Genomic DNA, 12,500 nt, shown 5'->3' with positions numbered 1-12,500 from the left:
AGTAATCTAGGATCCCCTTGAAATTCCTCCAACCAGAATCCCCTGGAAATCCCAGAACCCCCTAGAAATCCCTCCTTCCGGAACCCCCTTCACATCCCTCCTTCCGGAATCCCATGGAAATCCAGAAACCCCTTGAAACCTCATTCTGGAACCCCCTGGAAATCCGGAATCCACTGGAAATCCTTCCTTCCGGACCCCCTGGAAATCCTGGAATCAAGAATCCCCTGGAAACCCCGGAAACCCCTAGAAATCCCTCCTTCCAAAATCCCCTTCAAATCCTTCCTCCCAGAATCCTCTGGAAATCCGGAACCCCCTGGAAATCCCGGAATCCAGAACCTCCTAGAAATTGGGGGATCCAGAACCCCCTGGAAATCCCGGAACCTTCTTGAAATCCCTCCTTCCGGAACCTTCTTGAAACCCCTCCTTCCGGAACCTTCTTGAAATCCCTCCTTCCGGAACCTTCTTGAAACCCCTCCTTCCGGAACCTTCTTGAAATCCCTCCTTCCGGAACCTTCTGGAACCCCTTCCTTCCGGAACCTTCTTGAAATCCACAGAAAAGTCGGCTTCCAGAAACTTCCATTTTAGGATTCCAAGCGTTTCCGGAACGTTCTCCAAAAGTCAATCAAAATTTCTTTATTTCCTCCCAACATTCTCCAAAAGTCAATCAAAATTTCTTTATTTCCTCCAAAAGTCAATCAAAATTTATTTCCTCCCAACATTCTCCAAAAGTCAATAAAAATTTCTTTATTTCCTCCCAACATTCTCCAAAAGTCAATAAAAATTTCTTTATTTCCTCCCAACATTCTCCAAAAGTCAATCAAAATTTCTTTATTTCCTCCCAACATTCTCCAAAAATAAATAAAAATTTCTTTATTTCCTCCCAACATTCTCCAAAAGTAAATAAAAATTTCTTTATTTCCTCCAAAAGTCAATAAAATTTTTTTTATTTCCTCCCAACATTCTCCAAAAGTCAATCAAAATTTCTTGATTTCCTCCCAACATTCTCCAAAAGTCAATCAAAATTTCTTTATTTCCTCCCAACATTCTCCAAAAGTCAATAAAAATTTCTTTATTTCCTCCCAACATTCTCCAAAAGTCAATAAAAATTTCTTTATTTCCTCCCAAAAGTCAATAAAAATTTCTTTATTTCCTCCCAACATTCTCCAAAAGTCAATAAAAATTTCTTTATTTCCTCCCAACATTCTCCAAAAGTAAATCAAAATTTCTTTATTTCCTCCCAACATTCTCCAAAAGTCAATAAAAAATTCTTTATTTCCTCCCAACATTCTCCAAAAGTCAATAAAAATTTCTTTATTTCCTCCCAACATTCTCCAAAAGTCAATCAAAATTTATTTCCTCCCAACATTCTCCAAAAGTCAATAAAAATTTCTTTATTTCCTCCCAACATTCTCCAAAAGTCAAGAAAAATTTCTTTATTTCCTCCCAACATTCTCCAAAAGTCAATAAAAATTTCTTTATTTCCTCCCAACATTCTCCAAAAGTCAAGAAAAATTTCTTTATTTCCTCCCAAGATTCTCCAAAAGTCAAGAAAAATTTCTTTATTTCCTCCCAAGATTCTCCAAAAGTCAATCAAAATTTCTTTATTTCCTCCCAACATTCTCCAAAAGTAAATAAAAATTTCTTTATTTCCTCCCAACATTCTCCAAAAGTCAATCAAAATTTCTTTATTTCCTCCCAACATTCTCCAAAAGTCAATCAAAATTTCTTTATTTCCTCCCAACATTCTCCAAAAGTCAATAAAATTTTTTTTATTTCCTCCCAACATTCTCCAAAAGTCAATAAAATTTTCTTTATTTCCTCCCAACATTCTCCAAAAGTCAATCAAAATTTCTTTATTTCCTCCCAACATTCCCCAAAAGTCAATCAAAATTTCTTTATTTCCGGCAAATACAATGACAATTCAATTCAAAAGTAACGACAAAAGGGCGAAATTTAAAAATTAAATTTAAATTGAATTTTGAAGGATGAAATGTAAAAATTAAATTTGCATTTGATGATTAAGGGATGAAAGTTGAAAATTAAAATTAAATTGAATTTTGAAGGATGAAATGTAAAAATTAAATTTGCATTGAATGATTAAGGGATGAAAGTTGAAAATTAAATTTAAATTGAATTTTGAAGGATGAAATGTAAGAATTAAATTTGCATTTGATGATTAAGGGATGAAAGTTTAAAATTAAATTTAAATTGAATTTTGAAGGATGAAATGTAAAAATTAAATTTGAATTTAATGATTAAGGGATGAAAGTTGAAAATTAAATTTAAAGTTAATTTTTAAAGGGTTAAATTTAAAAATTAAATTTAAATTTAATGATTAAGGGATGAAAGTTGAAAATTAAATTTAAACTTAATTTTTAAAGGGTTAAATTTAAAAATTAAATTTAAAGTTAATGATTAAGGGATGAAATGTCAAAATCAAATTTACATTGAATGATTAAAGGATGAAATGTAAAAATTAAATTTAAACTTAATTATCAAAGGATTAAATGTAAAATTTAAATTTAAATTTAATGATTAAAGGATTAAACTTAAAAATTAAATTTAAATTGAATTACTAAAGGATTGAATGTAAAAATTAAATTTAAATTTAAATCTTACATTTCATCCTTTGATAATTAAGTTTAAATTTAATTTTTACCTTTAATCCTTTAATCATTCAATGTCAATTTGATTTTGACATTTAATCCCTTAATCATTCAATTTTCATTTAATTTTTAAGTTTAATCCTTTAATCATTAAATTTAAATTTAAATTTTACGTTTAATCCTTTGATAATTAAGTTTAAATTTAATTTTTACCTTTAATCCTTTAATCATTCAATGTCAATTTGATTTTGACATTTAATCCCTTAATCATTCAATTTACATTTAATTTTTAAGTTTAATCCTTTAATCATTAAATTAAAATTTAAATTTTACATTTAATCCTTTGATAATTAAGTTTAAATTTAATTTTTACCTTTAATCCTTTAATCATTCAATGTCAATTTGATTTTGACATTTCATCCCTTAATCATTCAATTTACATTTAATTTTTAAATTTAACCCTTTAAAAATTAAGTTTAAATTTAATTTTCAACTTTCATCCCTTAATCATTCAATGCAAATTTAATTTTTAAATTTAACGCTTTAAAAATTAACTTTAAATTTAATTTTCAACCTTCATCCCTTAATCATTCAATGCAAATTTAATTTTTAAATTTAACGCTTTAAAAATTAACTTTAAATTTAATTTTCAACTTTCATCCCTTAATCATTCAATGCAAATTTAATTTTTAAATTTAACCCTTTAAAAATTAACTTTAAATTTAATTTTCAACTTTCATCCCTTAATCATTCAATGCAAATTTAATTTTTACATTTCATCCTTCAAAATTCAATTTAAATTTAATTTTCAACTTTCATCCCTTAATCATTCAATGCAAATTTAATTTTTAAATTTAACCCTTTAAAAATTAACTTTAAATTTAATTTTCAACTTTCATCCCTTAATCATTCAATTCAAATTTAATTTTTACATTTCATCCTTCCAAATTCAATTTAAATTTAATTTTCAACTTTCATCCCTTAATCATTCAATTCAAATTTAATTTTTACATTTCATCCTTCAAAATTCAATTTAAATTTAATTTTCAACTTTCATCCCTTAATCATTAAATTCAAATTTAATTTTTACATTCCATCCTTCAAAATTCAATTTAAATTTAATTTTCAACTTTCATCCCTTTCATCCTTCCAAATTGAAAAATCATTTTTAACCTTAAATGGAGGAATATCAGGGAACCTTCCGGATCAAACTAAATTTTTCCAGGAAAAGCGGCAAAAATCCAATTTTTCGTCCTCCAACCCCCCCAAAAAATAAGACAAATTTGACGGTTTCTTCCTATTTTGATGGAAACGACTCCGGAACGTTCCGGAAAATCGGGGGGCGGGGTCACGACCTCCAAAAGGAAGGGGGGAGGAAGCCCTTGGGGAGGGGGATTTCGTTCCGCCGCAAAGATTCCTGGGAAAAGATAATAATAATGATGATGATAATAATAATAATAATAATAATAATAATAATAATAATAATAATATAAAACAACAATAATAATAATAATTAGTATTAGTATTATAATAATTTCAATTCTTTGCCGCTTTAAATAATAATAATAATAATAATAATAATAACAATAATAATAATAATATAAAACAACAACAATAATAATAATTAGTATTAGTATTATAATAATTTCAATTCTTTGCCGCTTTACATAATAATAATAATAATAATAATAATAATAATAATAATAATATAAAACAACAACAATAATAATTAGTATTATAATAATTTCAATTCTTTGCCGCTTTACATAATAATAATAATAATAATAATAATAATAATAATAATAATAATAATATAAAACAACAACAATAATAATTAGTATTAGTATTATAATAATTTCAATTCTTTGCCGCTTTAAATAATAATAATAATAATAATAACAATAATAACAATAATAATAATAATAATATAAAACAACAACAATAATAATTAGTATTAGTATTATAATAATTTCAATTCTTTGCCGCTTTACATAATAATAATAATAATAATAATAATAATAATAATAATAACAATAACAATAATAATAATAATATAAAACAACAACAATAATAATTAGTATTAGTATTATAATAATTTCAATTCTTTGCTGCTTTACATAATAATAATAATAATAATAATAATAATAATAATAATAATATAAAACAACAACAATAATAATTAGTATTAGTATTATAATAATTTCAATTCTTTGCCGCTTTACATTCCCAAAAACGAACCTTATAATGATGGAAATGAAATTATAATGAAATTATTACTATCATTATTATTAGGAATTCAAAATCTTATGCAATAATTTAAAATACGATAATTTCCAAGGCAGTAATTTAGAATGCAAAAATTTCAAATGCAATCATTTCAGATGCAATAATTTCAAATCTAGTAATTTCAAATGCAATAATTCCAAATGCAAAATTTCTGAATGCAATAATTTCACATCTAGCAATTTCAAATGCAAAAATTTCAAATGCAATAATTCCAAATGCAAAATTTCCAAATGCAAAAATTTCAAATGCAAAATTTCCAAATGCAAAAATTTCAAATCTAGTAATTTCAAATGCAATAATTTCAGATGCCATAATTTCAAATGCAATAATTCCGAATGCAAAATTTCCAAATGCAATAATTTCAAATCTAGTAATTTCAAATGCAAAAATTTCAAATGCAATAATTCCGAATGCAAAGTTTCCAAATGCAAAAATTTAGAATGCAAAATTTCCAAATGCAATAATTTCAAATCTAGTAATTTCAAATGCAAAAATTTCAAATGCAATAATTCCGAATGCAAAATTTCCAAATGCAAAAATTTCAAATGCAAAAATTTAGAATGCAAAATTTCCAAATGCCATAATTTCAAATCTAGTAATTTCAAATGCAATAATTTCAGATGCAATAATTCCGAATGCAAAATTTCCAAATGCAAAAATTTCAAATGCAAAAATTTAGAATGCAAAATTTCCGAATGCAATAATTTCAAATCTAGTAATTTCAAATGCAATAATTTCAGATGCCATAATTTCAGATGCAATAATTCCGAATGCAAAATTTCCGAATGCAGTAATTTCAAATGCAACAATTTAGAATGCAAAAATTCAAATGCAAAAATTGCAAATCCAGTAATTTCAAATGCAATAATTTGGAATGCAGTAATTTCCAATGCAATTATTTCCAATGCAATAATTCAGAATGCAATCATTTAAAATGTAATCATTTCGAAAGCCATAATTTGGAAGAATTTGCCATAATTTTACCTCCAAAAACTGCTTCAGCCGGATGAAGGATCCCATTTGCCCAGCGCTGGTGATCTCTTCGATCCTTCAGGGAGCAAAGAAAAAATTAATTAAATTAAAATCTGTAAAATAAAAATTAAAATCTGTAAAATATCAGCAATAAATGAAAATAAATGAAAATGAGATGAAAATAAGGCAAAACAATGATCTCTTCGATCCTTCAGGGAGCAAAGAAAAAATAAATTAAATTAAAATCTGTCAAATAAAAATTAAAATCTGTAAAATATCAGCAATAAATGAAAATAAATGAAAATAAAATGAAAATAAGGCAAAACAATGATCTCTTCGATCCTTCAGGGAGCAAAGAAAAAATAAATTAAATTAAAATCTGTAAAATAAAAATTAAAATCTGTAAAATATCAGCAATAAATAAAAATAAATGAAAATGAGATGAAAATAAGGCAAAAGAATGATCTCTTCGATCCTTCAGGGAGCAAAGAAAAAATTAATTAAATTAAAATCTGTAAAATAAAAATTAAAATCTGTAAAATATCAGCAATAAATGAAAATAAATGAAAATGAGATGAAAATAAGGCAAAAGAATGATCTCTTCGATCCTTCAGGGAGCAAAGAAAAAATAAATTAAATTAAAATCTGTAAAATAAAAATTAAAATCTGTAAAATATCAGCAATAAATAAAAATAAATGAAAATGAGATGAAAATAAGGCAAAACAATGATCTCTTCGATCCTTCAGGGAGCAAAGAAAAAATTAATTAAATTAAAACCTGTAAAATAAAAATTAAAATCTGTAAAATATCAGCAATAAATAAAAAAGAAAAAATTAATTAAATTAAAATCTGTAAAATAAAAATTAAAATCTGTAAAATATCAGCAATAAATGAAAATAAATGAAAATGAGATGAAAATAAGGCAAAACAATGATCTCTTATCAGTAAAATATCAGAAATAAATAAAAATAAATGAAAATGGAATGAAAATAAAGCAAAACAATGATCTCTTATAAATAAAATATCAGAAATAAATAAAAATAAATGAAAATGAAATGAAAATAAAGCAAAACAATGATCTCTTATCAATAAAATATCAGAAATAAATAAAAATAAATGTAAATGAAATGAAAATAAAGCAAAACAAGGATCTCTTATCAGTAAAATATCAGAAATAAATAAAAATAAATGAAAATGGAATGAAAATAAAGCAAAACAATGATCTCTTATCAATAAAATATCAGAAATAAATAAAAATAAATGAAAATGGAATGAAAATAAAGCAAAACAAGGATCTCTTATCAATAAAATATCAGAAATAAATAAAAATAAATGAAAATGAAATGAAAATAAAGCAAAACAAGGATCTCTTCTCAATAAAATATCAGAAATAAATAAAAATAAATGAAAATGAAATGAAAATAAAGCAAAACAATGATCTCTTATCAATAAAATATCAGAAATAAATAAAAATAAATGAAAATGGAATGAAAATAAAGCAAAACAATGATGGAATTAATTCAGATTTGCAATGGAATTAATTAATTCAGATTTGCAATGGAATTAATTCTGATTGCAAAGGGCGGGAAAATGGGAAATACTGATTATAGATCAATCAATATTGATCTGAATATTAGAGATAAATATCGATTACCTGGGCAGATATTCCTCTCGGATCAAGATCATCATCTTCCAAAATTGGGCCTGGTAGACTTTCATGAGAGCGTTGCCACAGACCTAATAATAATAATAATAATAATAATAATAATAATAATAATAAACAGTGGTAAAAAAGCAATAATAAATAATGAAATAATAATAATAATAATAATAATAATAATAATAATAATAATTAATAATAATAACAACAACAAAACAGTGGTAAAAGCAGCAATAAGAAATACAACAATAAGAAGCATCAGTAATTAATGATGATGATAATAATAATAATAATAATAATAATAATAATAATAATAATAATAATAATAAACAGTGGTAAAAAAGCAATAATAAATACAATAATGAAATAATAATAATAATAACAACAACAACAACAAAACAGTGGTAAAAGCAGCAATAAGAAATACAACAATAAGAAGAAGCATCAGTAATTAATAATGATAATAATAATAATAATAATAATAATAATAATAGTGGTAAAAAAGCAATAATAAATACAATAATAAAGCAGTAATGAAATAATAACAATAGTGGTAAAAGCAGCAATAAGAAATACAACAATAAGGAAGTAACAGTGATGAAATAATAATAATAATAATAATAATAATAATAATAATAATAAAAAAGTGGTAAAAGGAGAAATACTAAATACAATAATAAAACTAATGAAATAATAACAATACAGTGGTAGAAGCAACAATAATAAATACAACAATAAGGAAGCAACAGTAATGAAATAATAATAATGATAATGATAATAATAATAATAATGATAATAATAATAATAATAGAGTGGTGAAAAAGCAAAAATAAATACAATAATAAAACAGTAATGAATAATAATAATAATAATAATAATAATAATAAAGTGGTAAAAGGAGAAATACTAAATACAATAATAAAGCAACAGTAATGAAATAATAATAATAATAATAATAATAATAATAATAATAATAATGTGGTAAAAGGAGAAATACTAAATACAATAATAAAACAGTAATGAAATAATAACAATACAGTGGTAGAAGCAGCAATAATAAATACAACAATAAGAAAGGACAGTAATGAAATAATAATAATAATAATAATAATAATAATAAAGTGGTAAAAAAGCAATAATAAAACAGTAATGAAATAATAACAATACAGTGGTAAAAGCAGCAATAAGAAATACAACAATAAGAAAGGACAGTAATGAAATAATAATAATAATAATAATAATAATAATAATAGAGTGGTGAAAAAGCAATAATAAATACAATAATAAAATAGTAATGAATAATAATAATAATAATAATAATAATAATAATAATAAAGTGGTAAAAGGAGAAATACTAAATACAATAATAAAGCAACAGTAATGAAATAATAATAATAATAATAATAATAATAATAATAATAATAATAAAGTGGTAAAAGGAAAGGGGAAATCCCCTCCCCCGGCTCGGACGCCTGGGTCCCCCCTCCAGAAAACAAACAGGAAACAGGACGCCCGAGTCCCACCTCCAGGAAACAGGAAATGAGAAAGGAAACAGGAAATGGGAATGGAAACAGGAAATGGGAAATCCCCTGTCCCGTCCCAGACGCCTGGGTCCCCCCTCCAGGAAACAAACAGGAAACAGGACTGAGTCCCACCTCCAGGAAACAGGAAATGGGAAAGGAAACAGGAAATGGGAATGGAAACAGGAAATGGGACATCCCCTCCCCCGGCTTGGACGCCTGGGTCCCACCTCGAGGAAACAAACAGGAAATGGGAAAGGAAACAGGAAATGGGAAATCCCCTCCCCTGTCTCGGACGCCTGGGTCCCCCCTCCAGAAAACAAACAGGAAACAGGACGCCTGAGTCCCACCTCCAGGAAACAAACAGGAAACAGGAAATCCCGTCCCTCCCCCACTTCCTGCCACGGACGCCTGGGTCCCCCCTCCAGAAAACAAACAGGAAACAGGAAAGGGGAAATCCTCTCCCCTCCCACCCTCCCCCGGCTCGGACGCCTGGGTCCCACCTCCAGGAAACAAACAGGAAATGGGAAAGGAAACAGGAAATGGGAAATCCCCTCCCCCGGCTCGGACGCCTGGGTCCCCCCTCCAGGAAACAAACAGGAAACAGGACGCCCGAGTCCCACCTCCAGGAAACAGGAAATGGAAAAGGAAACAGGAAAGAGGAAATCCCGCCCCACCCCCACTTCCTGCCCCTGGGTCCCACCTCCAGGAAGTCAAAGAGGATGGTGGCCGTCACGTCGGCCAGGGGTTCCGAGTTCAGGATCTGGGCCAACCAGCGCCAGGCCTGGTTGAGTCCGTGCGGGTGGTTCTGGGAAAAGAATATTATTTGAATTATTTGAATAATCGAATATTATTTGAATTATTTGAATAATAAGATATTCCAAGGTTGGCTTGGAATGGAATTTGAATATCAGATTTATTAAAAAATACAAGATTTAAATTTAAGATTTTTTTTTAATCCGTTTTCCACTAAGAACACCCAGTTGATAATAAAGAATAAAATATTAAATTAAATTCAGAATAAAATATTAAATATTAAATATTAAAAATTTAATATTAAAAATATTAAATTAAATTGAGAATAAAATATTAAATTAAATAGTTTTTTTATCTGTTTTCCAATAAGAACACCCAGTTGATAATAAAGAATAAAATATTAAATTAAATTCAGAATAAAATATGAAATATTAAATATTAAAAATTTAATATTAAAAATATTAAATTAAATTGAGAATAAAATATTAAATTAAATTAGTTTTTTTATCTGTTTTCCAATAAGAACACCCAGTTGATAATAAAGAATAAAATATTAAATTAAATTGAGAATAAAATATTAAATTAAATTAAATAGTTTTTTTATCTGTTTTCCACTAAGAACACCCGGTTGATAATAAAGAATAAAATATTAAATTAAATTCAGAATAAAATATGAAATATTAAATAAAATAAAATAAAAGAAAGCAAAAATAAAATAAATAAAGCAAAAATAATCTAATAGAAAATATAAAGCTAAAACAGAGTAAAATAAATAAAAGAAAGCAAAAAGAGAGTAAAATAAATCAAATAAAAGAAAGCAAACCAAAAATAAAAATTAAAATTAAAATAAATAAAATAAAATAATATAATACATAAAGCAAAAAAAGAATAAAATAAAGCAAAACTATTCTAATATAAAATATAAAGCTAAAACAAATAAAATAAATAAAATAAAGCAAAAAGAGAGTAAAATAAATAAAATAAAAGAAAGTAAAATAAATAAAATAAATAAAAGAAAGCAAAAAGAAAGTAAAATAAATAAAATAAATAAAATAAAAGAAAGCAAAAATAAAATAAAATAAAAGAAAGCAAAAATAAAATAAATAAAGCAAAAATAATCTAATAGAAAATATAAAGCTAAAACAGAGTAAAATAAATAAAAGAAAGCAAAAAGAGAGTAAGATAAATCAAATAAAAGAAAGCAAAAATAAAGAAAAATAAAGAAAATAAAAGAAAGCAAAAAGAAGGTGAAATAAATCAAATAAAAGAAAGCAAACCAAAAATAAAAATTAAAATTAAAATAAATAAAATAAAATATAGCAAAAATAAAGCAAAAATATAATACATAAAGCAAAAAAAGAATAAAATAAAGCAAAACTATTCTAATATAAAATATAAAGCTAAAACAAAGTAAAAAAGAGAGTAAAATAAATAAGATAAAAGAAAGCAAAAAGAAAGTAAAATAAATAAAATAAATAAAATAAAAGAAAGCAAAAATAAAATAAAATAAAATAAAAGAAAGCAAAAATAAAATAAATAAAGCAAAAATAATCTAATAGAAAATATAAAGCTAAAACAGAGTCAAATAAATAAAAGAAAGCAAAAAGAGAGTCAAATAAATCAAATAAAAGAAAGCAAAAAGAAAGTAAAATAAATAAAATAAATAAAATAAAAGAAAGCAAAAATAAAATAAAATAAAGCAAAAATAAAATAAATAAAGCAAAAATAATCTAATTGAAAATATAAAGCTAAAACAGAGTCAAATAAATGAAAGAAAGCAAAAAGAGAGTAAAATAAATCAAATAAAAGAAAGCAAAAAGAAAGTAAAAGAAATAAAAGAAATAAAATAAAAGAAAGCAAAAATAAAATAAAAGAAAAGAAAGCAAAAATAAAATAAAGCAAAAATAATCTAATAGAAAATATAAAGCTAAAACAGAGTCAAATAAATAAAAGAAAGCAAAAAGAGAGTAAAATAAATAAAATAAAAGAAAGCAAAAAGAAAGTAAAATAAATAAAATAAATAAAATAAAAGAAAGCAAAAAGAACGTAAAATAAATAAAATAAATAAAATAAAAGAAAGCAAAAACAAAATAAATAAAGCAAAAATAATCTAATAGAAAATATAAAGCTAAATCAGAGTAAAATAAATAAAAGAAAGCAAAAAGAGAGTAAAATAAATCAAATAAAAGAAATAAAGAAAAATAAAGAAAATAAAAGAAAGCCAAAAGAAGGTAAAATAAATGAAATAAAAGAAAGCAAACCAAAAATTAAAATAAAAATTAAAATAAATAAAATAAAATAAAGCAAAAATAAAGCAAAAATATAATACATAAAGCAAAAAAAGAATAAAATAAAGCAAAACTATTCTAATAAAAAATATAAAGCTAAAACAAAGTAAAATAAATAAAATAAAGCAAAAAGAGAGTAAAATAAATCAAATAAAAGAAAGCAAAAAGAAAGTAAAATAAATCAAATAAATCAAATAAAAGAAAGCAAAAAGAAAGTAAAATAAATAAAATAAATAAAATAAAAGAAAGCAAAAATAAAATAAAATAAAAGAAAGCAAAAATAAAATAAATAAAGTAAAAATAATCTAATAGAAAATATAAAGCTAAAAGAGTCAAATAAATAAAAGAAAGCAAAAAGAGAGTAAAATAAATAAAATAAAAGAAAGCAAAAATAAAGAAAATAAAAGAAAG

At 24.5% G+C, this 12,500-nt stretch overlaps 1 protein-coding gene across 1 annotated transcript in view; it reads right to left on the bottom strand.

Moving 5' to 3' along the window:
• Positions 1 to 3,860: 3,860 nt before the first annotated feature.
• LOC307208433 (mRNA export factor GLE1-like) overlaps positions 3,861 to 12,500 on the bottom strand; it is a 54,763-nt gene continuing 46,123 nt past the window's right edge. Inside the window, exons 14-17 of the mRNA XM_079996494.1 lie at positions 9,749 to 9,853; positions 7,520 to 7,602; positions 5,877 to 5,940; positions 3,861 to 4,023 (exon numbers count right to left, since the gene is read on the bottom strand). Coding sequence (XP_079852620.1) covers positions 3,955 to 4,023; positions 5,877 to 5,940; positions 7,520 to 7,602; positions 9,749 to 9,853 — 321 coding nt within the window. The 3' untranslated portion in view covers positions 3,861 to 3,954. The remainder of the gene's footprint in view (positions 4,024 to 5,876; positions 5,941 to 7,519; positions 7,603 to 9,748; positions 9,854 to 12,500) is intronic.

The sequence above is a fragment of the Podarcis cretensis genome (assembly GCF_951804945.1).
Source record: "Podarcis cretensis genome assembly, contig: SCAFFOLD_39, whole genome shotgun sequence".
Taxonomy (NCBI): Eukaryota; Metazoa; Chordata; class Lepidosauria; order Squamata; family Lacertidae; genus Podarcis; species Podarcis cretensis.
Note: the sequence above shows the minus strand (reverse complement) of the source record. Positions and strands in the feature narration are given on the sequence as shown.